The following is a 21,460-nucleotide window of genomic DNA, read 5'->3' on the forward strand; positions in this document are numbered from 1 at the left end:
TAGGATCACAGAGTGTTTTGTCCCTCACTGTCTCACTCTTCTCCCTCTGTTAACAACACCTCGCCTGAGGACTGCTTCCTCTGCTTGGATTGTCACCAGCTCACCACCATGCTGTTCCGGACTGTGCTTCTGCTCACCTTATGCATGTCCACAGGCATGAGTGCCACTTTAGGCTTCTACCTGGCTCAAGCAAAGGAGGAGGAGGCTCCCACTGTGGAGACTGTCACTCATGGGATTGTGGAAGCTGCCCCTGTAAGCACAGCTGAAGAACATGTTGTTCCCGCAGATCCAAAAGAAGATGATCCACCTGGGGATGAGGAACATGTCGCTCCTTCAGATCCAAAAGAAGATGATCCACCTGCTGAGGAGGAACATGTAGCTCCTTCCGATCCCCAAGCAGATGATCCACCTGCGAATGAGGAAGATGTAGCTCTGGCAGATCCCAAAGAAGAGGATCCATTTGCAGCTGAGGAACCTGAAGCAAATACCATTGTTGGGGACAATCAAGTGGCGGATATACTTGAAGTGGACAACGTAGCAGCTGGTGAACCAGAAGTGGTTGTGCCTGTAGCAGAAGAGCCAGAGACACGCAGTGATGACGCTGCTGGAGACACCCCTGCTCTGGAAGATCTTACTGAAGCTGAAGCAGTCACCCAGGAGCAACCTGAGGCAGAGGAGGACAACAACATCAAACCAGTCCAGACAGAGCAGTTCCAGGACGAGCCCGAAGCAGCAGAAGAAGAAGATAACAGCTGGAGCTTCTACTCAATTAGAAATAGTTTCCAGTCTATGCACGGATACTACAATTCCCTGGTGGAGCTTGTGGGGGGACGCGATGGTGTGTGTCAGTACCGCTGCAAATATGGTAAGAAGGAAGTCTTGAATACTCTGTCATTTATAAGAACAAGTATTTTAGTGGCCTGCAAATGGGCCTCAGAGAGAGCTAGATAGTCAAGGTTGTTGTTTCTGTTTTCAAATAATCCAAAACAAATATTTTAAACGACTTTCAAATGATTATTATGTTGTCCACATCCCATAATCCTTCTGTTGTTGCGTATTTGTAATCTCAGCACACTTTAAGTGTCAGATCAATCACTCTGCTGTCTGATATCAGCTTCCTATTTACAACATGCTAGGCCTGCAGTCTGCTGATAGGCTGAACACATCCTGGTTATCAGTCTGAGAGGTACTGTAGATGTACAGACCCACAATCAATACAGATGTTCTCAAACAAAAGAGACATTATCTGTGAAACTACACACACTCAGTAATAGAGATATAGTGTGGATTCTTGAGTACGACATTAGTGGTTAATGTACCTTTTCTTTAGTTTGAACATTAAATGGTTCTTCTGTTTTTTCGTAGGAGAAATTCCTAAACCTCGCCCCGGCTACCAGCTCCCAGAGCCCAACGGCTGCAGCTCCTCTCTGGTTGGATTCCAGGTGAATGACGCAGTAGGTGGCCTGTTCATAGCACAAACAGCCCAAACATACATAATTTAAGGAACACTTCACACTCAAAAGGACCATTTGTGTATCAATTACCCACCCTGTGTTACTTTCAACTTTGAATGAAAAGTAACCCTATGCCTGCATGTAAAAATAATAAGAATACTCAAAATGGAGAAGGGTTAGGGTTAGCCTTGATAACTTATAATAACTTTTTCTCCTGTTCACTTATTCTCAAACACATGCATTTTTGCTTAAACCTTACTATTATTATACTTATGCAGCAGTGGCAGGAAACTTATGTTTTTCGAAAACCTTTCTCCATTTATTTTAATCTTCTTTCTTCACTGCAGTGGCATGCGAGACATTTCTTCAAAAGTAACACAGATGAGTCATTGTAGTTTTAATTTTTAAGATAAAGTAGCCTATAACTTTAAGCTCATAATGTAGCTAACAACACATGCTGTAGATCAGTGGTCACCAACCTTTTTAAGCCCAAGATCACCGACCTTGGCCTAGGTCAGGGGTGGCCAACCAATCAGAGGTAAAGAGCCAATAATTTTACTGTGTTACTGCAAAGAGCCACATCATACACACATGCTGGGTGTATGTCCCGACCTCTCTCTCTCCTTCTCTCTTTTGCACTCAGCCTTTCTGTGTGCCCCGACCTCTCTCTCACACATACAAAATGAAAATCTAAAAATGAACAATAATTGACACACACACACACACACACACACTCAAAGACACACCCTCCCATAGAGACACACACCCTCTCACATACAGAAACATATACCTCTGCTCAGCCAGATTTCCTATAAATGTCACAGTGCATGATATTGACAGAAATTGACTTAAACCTCTCCTACCAGTATTAAGACCAGAGGCCAGTTATAGTCAACCATTAATATTGTGTCTCACACACAAACTCTCAGTTAAAAACATTTGAAAAAAGTAGTTATCTTACTATGCATGTTGCCTCTTTGAAACGTGCAGAGGATGTGGAAGGGGCTCAAATGCATGAAAGAGCATCATTTAATAAAAATATGCCTGGCCTTTATTCTGCCTGTATCTCACACGCACATTCATGACCGTCATTTAAAAATAAATAAAGTGTATTTTTGTTAATTCTCCTCACATGACATCTCAACTTTTACCTAACCCTCTAACTGACAGAAGCTCTGCTGACAGAGATGCACTTTCTCTCTTTTTTATTTTTTTACCGCGAATCACCAAATTCGTGAGTCCTTCTGTGTCAGTTGCCAGCTTTCCGGGAGCAGGCCTTCTCACATATACATATACCACTGCAAATTGTTACCATTTTGATTTGACAACATTATATTGAGTTATTACGGTTTTATCAGAGTTATATTTCTGCCAATCAGAAGCAGATCTCTCTCTTCACTGTCACATCGCGAGTGCAGTAAAGCCCGCCTCCAGTACTGCAGGATCTGCATTCTGATTGGCGAAAGCACTTCTTTGTGTGTTGTTAACCCTTTGTGAACTGGGATACATATGCGTAAAAAAAAAAAACACAATTACAATTCGATATGAATTGAGGAGCCGCATGAGACTGGGCAAAGAGCCGCATGCGGCTCGAGAGCCGCGGGTTGGCCACTCCTGGCCTAGGTGAAAGGCGAGACCTATTGCAGAATTGAGTGAAAAAGACGACCCAGACAGTGCTTCCAATTTGAGGCCTTTTATATAGGCTAATTGCATCTGAATTACTGTAACAATGAAGGCTCCATAATCAGCTCACAGCATATAGGCAGGGGTAAAGTGCTATTTTTTATGAGTGGGGGGCGGACCTCACCTCCTCTAGGGGGGTAAAACACCTGCTCGACCTGGGTTTCTTAATAAACACAGAAAAGAGCATGTTGTCCCCAGCCCAGACTGTACTTTTCCTGGGCCTACACCTGAATTTGGTGCTCTTTACAGCCCGCCTGTCAGCAGAGAGAGTGAAAGCCTTCAGGGCTTGCCTCGCTCATTTCCAACCACGCAAATATGTTCTCTTCAGATCATGTCTGCGGTTACTGGGGCTCATGGCGTCAGCCATCCTGGTGGTGGGACGCTTACACATGAGGGAGTTTCAGCGCTGGGTAGCTGCCCTCAGACTGGACCCTGTGCGTCATGGCGCGCGGAGAGTGATGGTCACTATGAAATGCGTAATGGCACTGCGCCACTGGCTGCACCCGACTTGTCTAGTACGGGGCGTGCTTATGGGTGCTGTCCTATCGCGGGAGGTGGTCACCACAGACCAGTGACGTGCGGTGAGGTTCATGGCTGGTGAGGCACTGACTCTTTCAGAGTCAGATTTACAAATATTATATTTTGACCTTAATCGAAATATTCGGTTATTTTCAAAAGCTTTTTTAGTCTGATGCTTCAATTCATTTTAAACAGACCGTTCAACAAAAGGATAGGCCTACCCACAATTTAAATATTGGATTGTTCTTTCTTAGTAAGATTCCATTTGCATTACAATTGTGGTCTTACCTTGACTTGAAGAGTCCAGCGAGCCTAAATATCATATATACGTGAAATAAGTTATTTAGAGACTATGGATGGCAATTATAAATGTAATAAAGGGATCTACAAACATTACATTGGTGACATACAGTGAGATGGTGCAGGCATGCGCTTAGGGCCCGCTTTCCAGCCAATTTCTGTGGGGTGACGCATTCTGAGGTGAGGCAGAGCTCATCTGTGCCTCACCTTACCTCACAGTAACTGGCTTGAGCGCGCTCACAAAATAAGTGCTCGCGCTAAATTAGTGCCCGCGCTCCAGCCAGTTACTGTGGGCTTACGTGAGGCAGAGCTCGTCCCTGCCTCACTTTTCATCGCTACCCGTAGTTGTAGCGGAGCTCGGCAAATTTGCTGATTTTGACTATAAAAAGCGATTGGAATCATACAGAAATCACATTTACAAAACAGATCAGTGACCAGACACTTTTGATCAGACATTTTATTATTATTACTATTTAGTTTTTCTTTAGTTGTTTTTCCGTTACATTGGAGTATGACAGGTGAGGCTCTGCCTCCCCTGACTGCACGTCGCTGCCACAGACGCTTGTCTGACAGGCTGGGGGGGTATATACGAAGGTCGACCTGTGAGGGGTCTCTGGAGCAGAGACCTCCAACGGTCACACATAAATTATCTGGAGCTTTTAGCGGTGTTCCTCACCCTGAAACGCTTTCTGCCTTTTCTCAGAGGACATCATGTCCTCGTGAGGACAAACACGACCACAATATCGTATATAAACCGCCAAGGGGGTTTGCGTTCTCTCCAGTTACACATGCTGGCACGCAAACTGATCTTATGGAGCTGCAGACGTCTCCTCTCTCTGAGAGCGACGCACGTACCAGGAGCAGCGGCGCCGGATTCCTTTCAGAAGTGGGGGGCCAAAAAGTGCGTGTGTATGTGACATAGCCTACTTGCCAACCCTCCCGATTTTCGCGGGAGACTCCCGTTTTCCTCCCGGGGTCATATTTATCCCGATTTCTGACTAAATCTGATTTGTTTCATTCTAACATAACGCACCAAATGTCAGAGGTGTGGACTCGAGTCACATGACTTGGACTCGAGTCAGACTCGAGTCACACATTTTATGACTTGAGACTCGACTTGACAACATCACAAAAGACTTGCGACTCGACTTGGACTTGTACACCAATGACTCGGGACTTGACTTGGACTTGAGCCTTCTGACTTGAGGTGACTTGCTACTTTAATTCAGAGGTCTCCAACACGCCGATCGCGAGCTGCCGCTAGAAGAGCAGACTCCCGTCGGGGAAAGCAGAATCTTCAGCCGCTCCTACTCTTGCTGAGAATCCTTGCAGGCAGGGGCGGGTCTTTATTTAGCTGGGCCACCATGCGGCCAATCATATGCGAGGACACACTAGGATCATACCATTATGTGAAAGAAGGGTGGGGGCACAGCATGTGCAGAGCGACGGGGAGACGGGGAGCCGGATTTAAATGCAAGCGCGTCGGAAAAAGTCAAGAAATGAGCGAAAACCGAAAAAAGAAGCAGCATCTGGCTGCTTTTCAATGATATTGGAGAAAGCAAAGCTGAGTGCAGGATTTGTAAAATGAAAATAACCTTCAGAGCAGGGTAAACACTCAGGATTTATTGTCAGAGGTGGGAGAAGTTCAGACAATTAAAAAAAAGTTACAATCAGGGTTCCCGTGGGGTCTTAACAAGTCTTAAAAAGTCTTACATTTGATAATCAGAATTGAAGGCCTTAAAAAGGTCTTAAATATGATTCAGAAGGTCTTAAAAATTATCGGATTTGAAAGGTACTTCTATGTTGCGATAGCGTCTAAATGTGTTTTGGGGGAAATGTCCGGGCTGCAAAGTAACCAGTACGGTAATAGCCTTTCAGTTCCCCCCAACAATTTGTATTGAATTAAATCAACATGGAACCAGTAATCACTAACTTTGTTTCCCCCGGCCCCTTGTTGGAGAACACCCAGCTAGTAACCTAGCAACCAAGCTTCAGCTCATGTAGCCTATCTTCGAATCTACTTACAAATAAATATGGGAAGTGTAAGTTCAACCGTATTTGGTTGGAAAACATCTAATTTAGTGCTTGGTTGAAACCAGTGGAGGGAACGTGTTTGAAGCCCGCTGCACCTTTTGCAAAAGAAATTAGCGTTTGTTTTGCTAGTGGAGCATTAGCTAGTGCAGCGTTAGCTAGTGCAGCAGCAGCTAATGCAGCGTTAGCTAGTGCAGCAGCAGCTAATGCAGCAGCTCCCGCAACAACACCGGGGGACCTCCGGGCTAAGTTTGGGTCTACGTCAACCCTAAAAGCGGAGGTGCTGTAGACGCTAAATACCGTAGCTAAACACCAATCATACAACAGCAACGATGAAATAGTGTAGCCAAGGCAGCAGAGCTCTGAATATAGCTCTTGTCACTCTCTCTCAGACACACACACACACACACACACACACACACACACACACACACACACACACACACACACTAGGGCTGCTCGATTATGGCAATAATCAAGATTATGTTAGTCAATAATTAATATCACGATTATTAAATATGATTATTCATTGACTTTGAAAACATCCATTTATTGAACTTTAAAACAGATAATAATTTGAACAGTATCTTTTTAACTGTTGATTACCCTGAACGTATAATTCAACTGAAAAACCAATACAAAAATTAATTAAATAAATGATACATTACTAAAAAATTAATTAGATCAAATATGTTGTAGTGCACTGTCACAACCTAGCAAAGCAAAATAATCGTTTTTTACGATTATGTTGTTTTCGTAATTGTGGCAGGCGAAAATCGTAATTGCGATTAAAATATGATTAATTGCACAGCCCTAACACACACACACACACACTCAAGCACACACAGACGCACACACATACACACACTTTTTGTCTAACACGCTAACACAGTTCTGTACTGTTACGCTGTTGTGTTCAGTCACTGTTCTTATGTTGAACATGAATACATTTACTTTGTAAGTGATTATGGGACGTATTTCTTCTTTATATACATTTTCCTTCATACTTTATTGCCGTGAAATAGGTCTTAAATTCTATTCAAAGTGGTCTTAAAAGGTGTTAAAAAGTCTTAAATTTGAGTTGGCGAAACCTGCAGGAACCCTGTACAATAAAAAGTCCTGCATTCAAAATGTTACAAGTAAAAGTACAAAAGTATTAGCATCAAAATATACTTAAAGTACCACCTGCAGAGGGATCTAGATTCAGGTGTTCTTTTCCCCATAGAGACCGCCTCGCTGCACATTATCCCTTGCATAAAGATAGATTGTGGGTCCCTTATAACATGTTGTGCACAGTGGAAATAAACATTCTGGTTACCTCAACATCAGGGATCTTATCCATTAAACTCCTTCTGAATCAAACCGTCACAGTAGCCTTACCTTACTGATCCCTCTTAAATTAGAAAAACACACGTTACTTTACCAGCAGAGAGAAAATGGATTATTAAATTATTAATGTGACTAATAAAGAGCAATTTGATTATTAAGTATTATTCTGTTGATCGATGTCATTACATTTGGTGAAAAACACATAATGACTTGTTTATGACTCGTTTTGTCAAAGTTTAGGACTTGACTTGACTTGAACTTGCCCATCCTGACTTGAGACTTGACTTGGACTTGCAAAACAATGACTTGGTCCCACCTCTGCCAAATGTTACTGTTTCCACTCGGACTTCAATACAGCTACACCATTGTTTGGTTTCCATGGTAACATGTCTCTTTAGTAGCGCGAGCAAATGAAAGTCTGAGAGGGTCTTCAGGAGGAAGATAGTCAGCGAAAACAGAACAAGAATGGACAACTCAACCCTCTGCTCACTCCTTTCCTGTAAATTAAACTATACAGACCAGCCCACACATATGACAGCGCAGTTGCTCATTCCATCTCTTCTTTTTTCCTGCTACGCTCTTGTTTGACAAGCTAAATGTTGACTGGTGTTTGACTGAAGTAAGCTCTGTGAAAAGTTCCAGTTATTAACTCGGTATTTACAAAGCTGTCATCTCCACATTTGGAGAAAGTTACAAGCCGTTTGACAGCAGCATATCTGCATATTTCACAGAAGGCTCGTTTAGTGGTTTTGCAAATAATTAACCACTCTCTGTTTTTGTACCATTCTGCATTGAAGTACCTTTCTCTTTACCCAAATAAGCTTTTATTTGCCCGTCACAATGTCCCGACAACAAACCTCCATGCAGTCGGAACCAGCCTGTTTCGGTTCAATGATGCCGGCGGCGGCGGTTTTGACAGCCTCTGTGGCCGCAGAGCTGCTGCTGGGGTTCATCTGGCTGCGCTGGTTCTATGGTTGAAGGACCAGGCTCCGGAGTTACGGATGTCAGGGATGTGACATTCAAGTTGTTGAATTTCAGCTTAGTTTGACTGTATTTTGTTTTCTTATGCGCCGGTTCTTCTGACATGTTTGCAAGTTTATCTATCTAGGTTAACGGCTGACACACACTGAACAACGTAACACATAACGTAAACAACGTAACAAATAAACACATCTCAGCTTTGTTATTGGTTGTAATATACATGGATACATTTGAATGGTGTGACAATGTCCTATTTGATTGGATTAAAATGTACATATTCTTCCTGTTATGTCTGCCTGTATTTTACCTAATGCAAAGTGACCTGCTCCATCGAAATCAGTCGCATTGATCCGAAGACACATTTTGAGTTGTATACACTGTTGGAAAGAGGAGATTCCTAGCTTTCTAATGATATCAGGATTATTTTTGTACTATATTAAGCTAAATATGTCACATTATATAATGACTGTCATCGAGTCATCATTTTGAGAAAAAGGCCTTTAAAGTTTCCTCTTCTCTGGATCGATCTGATTGATTATTAGCGGAGCAAATGATCAAAGTAGTAGGCCTACGGAGGGAAGATATTTTCGTTTGGATTACTGGTCTGGGGGAAGCTCGCGAATGTGTGTGTGTGTGTATACGTGTGTGTGTTTGTGTATTTTTGCGTTTGTTTCCCGGGGAAAACTCTCAGGAGAAACACCGGCTGTTGTTATGCTTGCTGTGACTAGTGCTGTAGCGACGCGTCGACGTGTCGACTTCAAAATATCGTCGACGACATATTTCCGCGTCGACGCGTCGCCACCATAGACTGTATGACGCCACACACACGTGGGTCACCCAAAGCAACAAGCAGTTCGCAATCGCACTTCTAACACAATGGAGACTGAAACGGCTACCAACTCCTCCTCACAGGATTGCGCACGAAGCCCTCAAACGAAAACATCTCGCCCCAGGTCTTCAAAAGTATGGGAATATTTTAAAGTTAGTCCAAAACGCAAAGATATTTATATATTTATATCTCACTGAGACTGCTGCTTGACCGGAAGCAGCAGCTAGCTGTGGTGGCAACCATTAGCAGCTAGCATTTGCTCTCCGATTTAAAATGGAATTATGGATTATAAATTCAATAATTTTGTTATACATAGACGTTAAAAACCTATGGATTAACCGATTCAGCCGCGTTTTTTCTAATTTGAATGCCATTGAACACGTATTTTGATCAGATTGACAGCTACGGCGGTGAGACGATCTCCCTAGAAGCTCTGTGAAGGTACGTGTTGTGATGACTGTATTTGCTTCCCCTGTCGCGAGTCCGGATCACTCAGTGATGATACTATATACCTACATAATCTGTGGAGTCTCAGCTTTAATCGGATATCTTGTATGTGCAGCTACGATAAGTAATAAGGGTACTTTTATCTTGAGATATGTGCCAATGTCCGTTAGCATCTTTCGCTCAGGGGTCATTTAGATGCTTCTTATGAGACTTGTGTTTTGTTTTGGTAAACATGGTTTGTATCGTCAGTTAGCTGAGATTATTTCCGTTAATCTGGTATAACACATTAATAGGTTCTTAAATATTAAGATCCCCTGAGACACAGTATCGTGAAAAAAAAATTGTTTACATTACTTTTTTTTACATTACGTTTTTTATGAATTGAACAACAGAAAAATAATCGTTCGATTAGTCGACTAATCGATCAAATAATCGCCCGATTAATCGTTTTCAAAATAATCGTTTCCCCCCAGCACTAGCTGTGACGTCAAGTTACTCCGTTCTCCGCTCGTAATTATGCCGTTAAAAGCTTCAAAGCTGTATTTATCATCTGAATTTGCCGAAACAAGTTTAATATTCTGAAAGCCAAGACTTTGTTTATTTGAAATCAGATAAAAACAAACTGTAACGGACCCTGCCGTGTTATCTATGATTACTATACGCCATATATTCATAATGTCAGCGGAGGGAGGGGAAGCGGCGCTCTGGAAGAGCAGAGTGGCGAGTGAGAGGCGAGCTGTGTTCTTCCCTTTACAAGCTTAAAAAATGCCTGTAGCTAATGAGATTGAATATAACGATCAAAAATAACAAAATATACACAGCTAGATCCGATGGCGTTCTTTTTAGATGCGACTTTAGAGTAGAGGGGAATTATTGAAACGGGATGTGTACAGTGTTCCGCGGCATCCGCTGCTGCGAAAATGTGGGGCAGGGCCGTAAAGTGGGGGGGCCAATGGGACTCTACATCCAATAATTGTGAGTCAGCTGTGGGTGCTTTACGGCCGGGCCTCTGTTCGCATCAAAAGAAAACGCTCAATGTCAGCTGTTCTTTTCAATGCGCAATTTAAACGCACCGTTAGGCGTGGACGCGCTCGCGCACGCTTGGCCTCCGGTTCTTCTGTACGCGTTCCCACCCCTGGCTCTGATACCCCCAACTCTGGCCAGAGTGAGAGAACAACGCCACACACTGATAATAGCTCCACACTGGCCTGCAATGTACTGGCTGGCGGAGATATATCAGCTGCTGTGCGGGCAGCCGTGGCAGCTCCCGCTACGCAGGGACATACTGTCTCAGGCGGGGGGGACGATTTTTCACCCACACCCAGAGCGCTTGGCACTATGGGCCTGGCCCGTGAGTGGTATAACCTGAATACAGTGGGACTCCCTCAGAAGGTGATAAACACTATTCAGAGTGCAAGAGCTTCCTCCACCAGGTCCCTCTATGACTGTAAGTGGAGGGTGTTTGAGGAGTGGTGCCTTCAAAAAGGACACATCTCTTTTCAATGTCCTGTCGGGGTGATTCTATCATTTCTACAGGACCTGATTAATAAACACATAGCTTTCTCTACGATCAAAGTGTACCTGGCTGCTATTGCTGCATGCCATGTGGGCTTTGAGGGAAAGACGGCTAGCCTACATCCCTTGGTCTGCCGTTTTATGAAAGGGGCTCGCAGGCTCCTCCCTGTTTCCAGGTCACTGGTGCCCTTATGGGACTTGGCAGTGGTTTTAGATGGGCTCACTCGACCTCCATTTGAACCCCCGGAAGAAGCTGACATGAAACACCTGTCACTGAAGACAGTGTTGTTACTGGCTCTGGCATCTGCCAAGCGAGTCAGTGACATTCATGCGCTCTCTGTACATCCTTCATGCACTCAGTTTGCCCCGGGGCAAACGAGAATGTTGCTGAAGCCCAACCCTGCCTTTGTACCTAAGGTGGTTGGCTCATGTACCCCCATTAACATTGAGGCATTTCCTCCGCCGCTGTGTTCCTCTGAGGAACAGCGGCCGAATTTGCTGTGTCCAGTCCGTGCTTTACGCACCTATATGGACAGGTCAAAAGAGTTTCGATGCAATGACCAACTCTTTGTAACCTGGGCTAACCCTCATAAGGGCAAGCCCGTTACCAGGCAACGGCTCTCCCACTGGATTGTGGAAGCGATTGCTCTGGCTTATACGAGTCAGGGTTTGCAGGCACCAACGGGCCTGCGTGCTCATTCTACTCGTGGACTGGCTATATCCTGGGCTTTGTTCAAGGGTGTTTCCATCCAAGACATTTGTGCAGCAGCGAGCTGGTCCTCACCGCTCACTTTTGTCCGCTTTTACAGGCTAGATGTCTCTGCTCCAAGTGTGGCCCGCGCAGTGCTGGGTCCCGTGTTGAGACAGAGTTCTACCTGTTAAGTTCTGGTTGTTTTGGTGATTTTCGAGATAAGCATGTCTAGCAATACGGGAGTTTTAATATCCCATAGTGAGACATCGAACGGAGTGTTATGAATGAGAACTATAGGTTACTTACGTAACCCCAGTTCTCAGAGTAACATGAAGTGAGATGTCTCACCAGACGGCCCTTCTTGCTAAGGCGAAGGGAGAAGAGGTGCTTATTTTGAATGACGCTGCGACGTAGCGCAAGCTACGGGTGGATTCCCTGATGTAGACGTCAAGATCACCAGCCAATCAGGATTGGCGTAATGAGATTGATGCTTCTGTTTGCATACGCGTTGAGGCGCATCCCATAGTGAGACATCTCACTTCATGTTACTGGGGTTACGTAAGTAACCTATAGTTTCCCAGCGGAGTGAAGAAAATACATGAACCTCACGGGAGTCACTCCTCAGTTTATACTGTGTTTTGTTTCATTTCATGTATCATTTAGTTACAAATATGTGATATATCTGAACAACAAAGTGGTCAAAAATCATTTTCTTCATTTATTGTAAACATTTTCATGATCGCTTTTTTCATTTATACATTTTAAGAATGGCGTTTATCTTTTTTGAGAATGAGTTCTTATTTTATTTAATGTATTTGGGTCTAGAACAGATGATACAAATGTTTGTGTGTGTGAAAATAACGGGGACAGGGCTGCTGTCAGACGAACAGCTGTGCGGCGTCATCACAAACGGACGTCGCTTCACGTGACGCTCCGGAGGAAAGGACGTCCCATAGCTCTTAAAACTCATTTCCCTGCTTCTCGTGGTTTCCTTGGCCCTGTCTCAGGTCGACTATTTTCATTTCCTCGCTCCTCGGTCTCACCGGAAGTTGATTTGTCTGCGCCATCTTGAGTACCGTCCCATGGCTCTTATTTCTGCCGGAGGAGCGATAATGGAGGAGCGATAATCGAGGAACCACCAGTCCATCCTCCGATGAAATCCTCAGATACTCGCCCCGCCCCCTTACTTTGTATCGCTCACTGATTGGACGATGCAGTGCATGCACTGATCTCATGCTTCTTGACATGAGAGCAGTACCCCAGCGGAGTGAAGAAAATACATGAAACTCACGAGAGTCACTCCTCAGTTTAAACTGTGTTTTGTTTCAATTAATGTATCATTTAGTTACAAATATGTGATATATCTGAACAACAAAGTGGTCAAAAATCATTTTATTCATTTATTGGAAACATTTTCATGATCGCTTTTTTCGTTTTATATTTTCATTTATTGTCATTTCCATTCAGTCAGTCATTAAGTGCTATTAAAATGTTAATGTGCTACATATCCACACAAACAAACAAAGTGTGCAATCCAATGAATGTTAATCTAACTGGGTTTTGATAGATAACATATCTCTTTTTCTTCTCTCAATTATTTTATTTCTATTGTGCACTCTAATCAATATTAATCAAACTATTGTTCGCTTATACATTTTAAGAATGGTGTTTATCTTTTTTGAGAATGAGTTCTTATTTGATTTTATTTATTGGGGTCTACAACAGATGATACAAATGTTTGTGTCAGTAAATGTGTGGCGCGGGTGTTTGTGAAAATAACGGGGACAGAGCTGCTGTCAGACGAACAGCTGTGCGGCGTCATCACAAACGGACGTCGCTTCACGTGACGCTCCGGAGGAAAGGACGTCCCAGCGCCATAAAGGGCCCTTCTCACTTCGGTTAAATGGAATCCTTGCTTCCCTCACTTGCGTCGTTTCCCTGTGACTAGTCCCTCCCACCAGGGAAGCATGGAGAGACGCAAGGAAACCACGAGAAGCAGGGAAATGAGTTTTAAGAGCAATGGGACGTCCTTTCCTCCGGAGCGTCACGTGAAGCGACGTCCGTTTGTGATGGCGCTGCACAGCTGATCGTCTGACAGCAGCCAGCTCTGTCCCCGTTATTTCCACACACACCCCCGCCTCTGTTAGTACACATTTACTGACACAAACATTTGTATCATCTGTTGTAGACCCAAATAAATAAAATAAAATAAGAACTCATTCTCAAAAAAGATAAACGCCATTCTTAAAATGTATAAATGAACAATAGTTTGATTAATATTGATTAGAGTGCACAAAATAAATAAAAGAATTGAGAGAAGAAAAAGAGATATGTTATCTATCAAAACCCAGTTAGATTAACATTCATTGGATTGCACACTTTGTTTGTTTGTGTGTATATGTAGCACATTAACATTGTAATAGCACTTAATGACTGACTGAATGGAAATGACAATAAATGAAAATGTAAAACGAAAAAAGCGATCATGAAAATGTTTCCAAAAAATTAATAAAATGATTTTTGACCACTTTGTTGTTCAGATATATCACATATTTGTAACTAAATGATACATTAATTGAAACAAAACATGGTATAGACTGAGGAGTGACTCCCGTGAGGTTAATGTATTTTCTTCACTCCGCTGGGAAACTGCTCTCATGTCAAGAAGCATCAAATCAGTGAGCGATACACAGTAATCAATCAATCAATGTTTATTTATATAGCCCAATATCACAAATGTTACATTTGTCTCAGTGGACTTTACAGTTTGTACAAAATATCAGTATGACAATACGACACCCTCTGTCCTTAGACCCTCACATCGTACAAGGAAAAACTTCTGAAGAAAACCCACAGTTAGGGGGGCGGCGCGAGTGTCTGAGGATTTCATCGGAGGATGGTCTGGTGGTTCCTCGATTATAGCTCCTCCATTATCGCTCCTCGCTCCTCCGGCAAAAATAAGGCCATTGGGACGCTACTCAAGATGGCGCAGACAAAACAACTTCCGGTGAGACCGAGACCGAGGAGCGAGGAAATGAAAAATAAGAGAAGTGAGAAGGGCCCAAGGAATCCATTTAACCGAAGTAAGAAGGGCCCACAGAGCCGAGCTTGAATGACACAAGCACACGTGTATTTCCATGCAACTCTCTGATTGGTCTGGTGACTTGCCTCTGTTGCATTCACATGAACACGGGAAATTGCAGTCCTGCTTTCCTCTCTTGTGTCAGGATGAGGTTCACGTAAAGCACGGTTAATGTATTATATTATTGAGGTGTCTCAAATATACGTCAATCAAGTGGCACCTGCTAACGGGGTGGTGGATGATAGGTTTACATCTAAAAACGTATTTTTCAAACATTACTATTTTTATTTTATTTCTTTTGTTACTGTTTTTTTAATGGTCCGCGATCTACCCGCACCACACTCGGTCGATCGCGATCGACTGATTGGTGACCACTGCAGATGCTATCTAGCCTCTGTATTAGTAAACTGCACTGACATAATAACGTGTTCCCTTTTTACAGCTTGACATGGGGATCCCTGCTATGACAAACTGCTGTGACATGCTGGACATGTGCTACGACACTTGCGGCGTAAGCAAGAACGACTGTGATTCCGAGTTTCGCCTGTGTGTGCATGGCATCTGCTCCGACCTAAGGAAGAGTCTGGGCTTTGTGTCCAAGGTGAAAGGTGAGATAACTGCAGATATGTATGCACATTAATATGACCACCAGGGAACCTCTCATGTAAACTGTGAGATATCAAAAAGGAAATTAAACCCATTCCTCCTCCTTTTGTCTATTTCTCTGTCTTTTCTCCTCTAGCCTGTGAATCGATGGCAGACGCCCTGCACAGCACGGTGGGGACTCTGGGATGCAGGCCTTACATGAACAGCCAGAGGGCGGCGTGTGTCTGCGAGGGAGAGGAGAGGGATGAACTGTGACACAGAACACTGTGGACAAAACCCCTGGATGTTTTCATGGACGAATAACTGAGTCACATATTATACGGTGTATTTATAAGCTTCAAAGAAAAGATACTTCACAGCCCTCTCAAGATCCACAGCCTGGGACTTCAAAAAAGGAAAAACAGACAAATGGAGAATGCAAATTAACAGTTTTTTTACAGGTTTTATTCATAAGCAGTACTGACATAATGGTGTCTGGATATGACTTTCCAAATCGTAATTAACTGCGTATGCATATTACTCTCCATACTCCATTTCAAATTAGGCAATTTTTAGGCCTCTATGACCCCATTACCATAAATTACTATGATGACTCCAAACAAAGTGCCTGATGGGAAGGATATTGTAGTGGAGAGACACAATTTATCAACTATGACGCTATGTTGCGTGATGCTATTTATCAAGGTAATCTGCTTTGAGCTTCAGTCAGTGTCAAATGAATGTGATGCCTATTACAGCTGGTGTTTTTTTAATTTAAGTTATTTGCTGGTGTTTTGTTTTGTTTTTATTAATGAATACATGACTAATTGCAGTTCAAATGACGTGATTAACTCTGGATTAATTGTCAGTGATGAAGCGTATGCATCATTTTCAGGCTCGGCACACTGATGCAAAGTGTGCAAATGAGTCAGAATATATCTATCAGAGTTCATGTATTTTTTTAAGTCAGTGATGGTGTGAAATATAAACAACTTCTATAAATCTACAAATGCCTTAAACTGTAATCAAGCCTGAGAAATGCCTCAAAGTGTGACCAAGAAAAACATCATTCATGCTGCAGTTGTTACAAATCAAATGTGGCCCCTTTTCTACATTTCTATTAGAATGAGTTCTAATCAATGTATATATGTATTTAAATAAATAAACTGAAATGGTCAGTTAATCTGCTTTAAAGTGAATGTGACTCTGCATGGTGTTGTTTCTGACTGTGTGTTGATGGTGATATGTTAGCATCACGGATCAGGCAGGATGAAGATGGGGCCTCCACTCAGTGTGTGTTTCTCCTGAGGTTTGGTCCGAGCCTGGCGGCGGACGCGCCCCCGGCAACGCTGAGAGCAGTGGGAGTCCCCCGCCCCGCATACCAACACCTGGCAGTGGAGGAACACTTGCTGCAAACACAGGAGACAAGCTAGTTCAGAATATGCTTAGAGAAGAACAATCAGTCAGTGAAAACAGTCCTTACAGTATAGTGCTACACAGGCATAATACCACACCTACGTGCCAGCTGGCTCCCAGCATGCTTATTTTTTTTACTCACTTTGTTGTCCTTGCCAACGAACTTGAAGACAGGGACCTGGTAGTGCTTTGAGAGCTGGTCCTTTGATGAGTACTGTGTCACAGTTTTATCAGAGATACACCTGATTAAGAGAGGGACAAATATTGAAGCACTGTTGTATTTTTCATATCACCAAAATAGCCGTGCTCTAATGGACTATAGAGTAGCGGTGGAGATTCGGTGTTCCCCGCATAATAAGGCTGTTTTGGCTTTCCCATTTTCCACTTGAAATAATATTTAGTTGCTTTCCACATTAATCAGAGTAAGAGGCCAGTGGCAGTTTTCATTTGACATTTCCTTGTATGGTGGATTCTCCCTGTCCTATAACTGTTGAGCAGCGGATGCTAGCGCTTTGTGGAAACACAGCAGCTCGTCCTGTTTACGTTTATTATAAGGGCCATAAAGGTCACAGGCCCAAATGCATTTCTCATATTAATAGGACAATATAAAACCGAGGGAATATTGCAGTTTTCATTGTGTGCTTGAGCTTTTTAAAGGCAAGTTTATTTATATAGCACCTTTCAACACAAGGCAATTCAAAGTGCTTTACAAAAAACGAAAGACATTAAGAAAATGGCATTTAAAATCAGTCATTAAAAAGAAAAGATAATAAAAGAAACATTAAAAGAAAAAATACATGGATAAAAGTTACAGTGCAGTTTAAGATGTAAATAGTTCAATTAAAAGCAGCGGCAAAAAGAAAAGTCTTTAGTCTGGATTTAAAAGTAGTAAGAGTTGCAGCGGATCTGCAGTTTTCTGGGAGTTTGTTCCAGATATTTGGAGCATAATAACTGAATGCTGCTTTTCCATGTTTAGTTCTGACTCTGGGGACAGAAAGCTGACCAGTCCCTGAAGACCTGAGAGATCTGGATGGTTCATAATTTAGCAGGAGGTCAGAAATGTATTTTGGGCCTAAACCATTCAGTGCTTTATAAACCAGCAGCAGTATTTTTGAAATCTATTCTTTGACACACAGGAAGCCAGTGTAAAGACTTCAGAACAGGAGTGATGTGATCCACTTTCTTAGTGTTAGTGAGGACTCGAGCAGCAGCGTTCTGAATTAGCTGCAGATTTCTAATATATTTTTTAGTGAGACCCTGTGAAGACACCATTGCAGTAGTCGAGTCTACTGAAGATAAAAGCATGGACAAGTTTTTCCAAATCCTGCTGTGACATTAGTCTTTTAATCCTAGATATATTCTTTAGGTGATAGTAGGCTGATTTAGTAACTGTTTTAATGTGACTGTTGAAACTCAGGTCAGAGTCCATGACTACACCTAGATTTCTGGCTTTATCTGTTGTTTTGAACATTGCAGACTGAAGATCAGCGCTAACTTTTATACGTTCTACCTTGGCTCCAAAAACCATTACCTCAGTTTTATCTTTGTTTAATTGTAGAAAGTTCTGACACATCCAGTCATTGATTTGTTCAATGCACTTACTCAGTGTTTGAATTGGAGCATAGTCTCCTGGTGAAATTGTTATGTAAATGTGTGTGTCATCCGCATAGCTATGGTAACTTATTTTTGTTGTTTTTCATTATCTGAGCCAGTGGTAGCATGTAGATGTTAACGAGAAGAGGCCCCAAGATGGAGCCTTGAGGTACCCCACATGTCATATTTGTCAACTCAGATGTGTAATTACCTATAGAAACAACGTTTTTTCTGTCCTTTAAGTAGGATTCAAACCAATTTCAGAACTGTTTCCGAAAGTCCCACCCAGTTTTCTAGTCGGTCGAGTAATATGTTGTGGTCAACAGTGTCAAACGCAGCACTGAGATCTAATAATACTAACACTGAAGTTCTGCCACTGTCTGTGTTTAAGTGGATGTCATTGAAGACCTTTACAAGAGCAGTCTCAGTGCTGTGGTTTGGACGAAAGCCTGACTGGAACACATCGAAACAACTATTTAAATGCAAGAAATTACTCAACTGTTGAAAAACAACTTTTTCAATGATTTTACCTAGAAATTGCAGGTTTGATATGGGCCTGTAATTGTTCATTACTGAAGCATCTAGATTATTCTTTTTTAAGAGCGGTTTAATGACTGCAGTTTTCAGGGCCTGTGGAAAAATACCTGAGTGAAGAGATTTGTTTACTATATGAAGTAGATCTGAGGCCATGCAACGAAAAACATCTTTGAAAAATCCTGTTGGAATAATATCAAGGCAGCAGGAGGAGGATTTCAGAAGTTGAATAATGTCCTCTAGGTTTTTATCATTAATCTGATGGAATTGTGTCATGGTGTTTGAATTGATATTAGGTGGACATAGAGACAACACATTTGCTGTACCTGATGCAGAGGCACTGACTGCTTGTCTGATTTTCTGAATTTTGTCAGTGAAGAAGGAGGCAAAATCATTGCATGCCCTGGTGGATAGAAATTCAGAGGCTACTGACACTGGGGGGTTAGTTAGTCTGTCGACGGTAGCAAACAAGGCACGTGCATTGTTTTTGTTTTTGGTAATGATGTCAGAGAAGAACGATTGTCGTGCGTTTTTCAATTCCAAATTATAAAGGCCAAGTCTTTCTTTATAGATTTCAAAGTGAACCTGGAGATTTGTTTTTCGCCACCTACGTTCAGTTTTTCGACACTCTCTTTTTTCTGCTCTCACGGTCATGGCCTTTCTCCATGGAGATATTTTCTTCCCAGTCACTTCCTTTACCTAACATTTTTAATTTTTGAATTAAAATGATCTACTAGCTCTTTTACTGAGATTTTAGTACGGGCAAGTGTGGAAGAAAAATTCTGAGTAAACATTTCCCTAGTATTTTCAGTTAAATATCGCTTTGTGGTTACCTCTTTTTGAACATTTTTGTGAACAGAAATAGAGCTCTCAAAGAAAACACAGGAATGGTCAGAGAGTGCAACATCAGTCACCACAACCTTAGAGATATTCAGACCCTTTGAGATAATTAAGTTCAGAGTGTGCCCCTTATTGTGCGTGGGCTCCGTCACATGCTGAGTCAGTCCATAGTTATCAAGAACACAAAACAGTTCTTTCACTCCTCTGTCCTGGGGGTTGTCAACATGGATGTTAAAATCACCAACAATGACTAGACGGTCAAAGTCAATACACACTATAGACAGCAGTTCAGTAAAGTCATCAAAAAAGCTTGCACAGTATTTGGGTGGTCTATAGATATTTAGGAACAGAGCTCGAGAGGAGCATTTCAGCTGAAGGGCCACATATTCAAAAGAAGCAAAGTTCCCATAAGATGTCTTCCTGCATTGAAGGGAATCATTGAACAGAATAGCAACTCCACCCCCTTTCTTATGCATTGTTTCCTGACTCATAAAACTAAAGTTGGGAGGGGTTGATTCAATAAGAACAGCTGCACTGTTATTTTGTTCAATCCAAGTTTCCGTTAAAAACATAAAATCAAGATTGTGCTCAGTGATAAAATCATTGATTAAAAATTGTTTTCCTGCCAGAGACCTGACATTTAATAAAGCTAGTTTAAGTTTGTTAGATACACTATCAGTAAGATTTTTTGTGACAAGCTGTGGCTGACATGGAATCACTGCTAAATTTGATAAACTCACACAAACGTTTGAGCACTTCCTGTTTCTAAGCTGATTCACCGCTCTTAATCTATTATCTATCAACACAGATATCGGCAAAGCTACAGGCAGGCAGGGCCCCGGCATGTCCTGGAAAGAGTTGAGAGTGCCATACTCCCTTGAGCCTAGACCCAGCACATATCAGTAAGAGTTTGTTGCGTTTTGTACACACACATCCTTATCAGGCTTCGGAGACTGCAGATGCTTTCTTGAAGGGAGGGGAGGTGGTGTGGTGTTGACGTAGGCACGGTGATGAAGACGGGGGAGATGGTGCGCGTCTCTGCGGTGATTTTGGTGGGCGTCGTTGAGGAGCGGGGGTAAAGGACATGCTGCCAACCCTGCGTATCGCCTTAGTTTGGTCTTTGAACTCCAGGAAGGAATCGGTGTCAACCCTCTGTATCTCCTTTGTGTGTTCAGCACAACCAGGAGGGTGGGCGAGGGTGAAAGGGTGAACGGAGAGAGCTGTGGGGTGAAGGAAGAGTATCCTCAGAGGTGATAGGGGGGGTGAAGGGCGGTGGAGACTCCTCCATTTGTCTCCCATAATCAAGACATTCCTCAGGCGGGTGCAGTGATAGATTTTCAAGGTTTTCTGCGCAATGTGTTGTGTCTTTCTCTTGTTTTGATTCCTCTTGTTGCTTGTCCTTGGCAGAGGGAACAGATTGATGACGTAGGCAGTTGAATACATTAGAGATACACAATTTCACTCCTGACTTGTTCAGACAAACTCCATTTGCCTTAAAAAGATGTCTGCGGTCCCAGAAAAAGTTAAAGTTGTCAATATAATTGACAGAATGGTCAATACAGACAGTTGAAAGCCAGGTATTCAGTGCAAACAATCTGCTGAATCTCTCCACTCCTCTTCTGACTGGCGGT

The 21,460-nt window shown here is 42.6% G+C and overlaps 2 protein-coding genes across 3 annotated transcripts in view; one reads left to right on the plus strand and one right to left on the minus strand.

Moving 5' to 3' along the window:
• pla2g12b (phospholipase A2, group XIIB) lies at positions 1-16,640 on the plus strand. 2 transcript variants are annotated; one of them, XM_034209745.1, is made up of 4 exons: positions 1-865; positions 1,366-1,454; positions 15,304-15,469; positions 15,604-16,640. In XM_034209745.1, exons 1-4 carry the CDS (start codon positions 109-111, stop codon positions 15,720-15,722), a joined length of 1,131 nt encoding a protein of 376 aa, XP_034065636.1. In that variant the 5' UTR covers positions 1-108; the 3' UTR covers positions 15,723-16,640. The 2 variants fall into 2 exon arrangements, with proteins under 2 accessions (XP_034065636.1, XP_034065637.1); XM_034209746.1 differs by having other exon boundaries at positions 1,366-1,442.
• oit3 (oncoprotein induced transcript 3) overlaps positions 15,890-21,460 on the minus strand; it is a 23,312-nt gene continuing 17,741 nt past the window's right edge. Inside the window, exons 8-9 of the mRNA XM_034209735.1 lie at positions 17,005-17,104; positions 15,890-16,855 (exon numbers count right to left, since the gene is read on the minus strand). Of these exons, the coding sequence (XP_034065626.1) occupies positions 16,700-16,855; positions 17,005-17,104 (256 nt within the window). The 3' untranslated portion in view covers positions 15,890-16,699. The remainder of the gene's footprint in view (positions 16,856-17,004; positions 17,105-21,460) is intronic.

Source organism: Gymnodraco acuticeps, unplaced genomic scaffold (genome assembly GCF_902827175.1).
Source record: "Gymnodraco acuticeps unplaced genomic scaffold, fGymAcu1.1, whole genome shotgun sequence".
NCBI lineage: Eukaryota > Metazoa > Chordata > Actinopteri > Perciformes > Bathydraconidae > Gymnodraco > Gymnodraco acuticeps.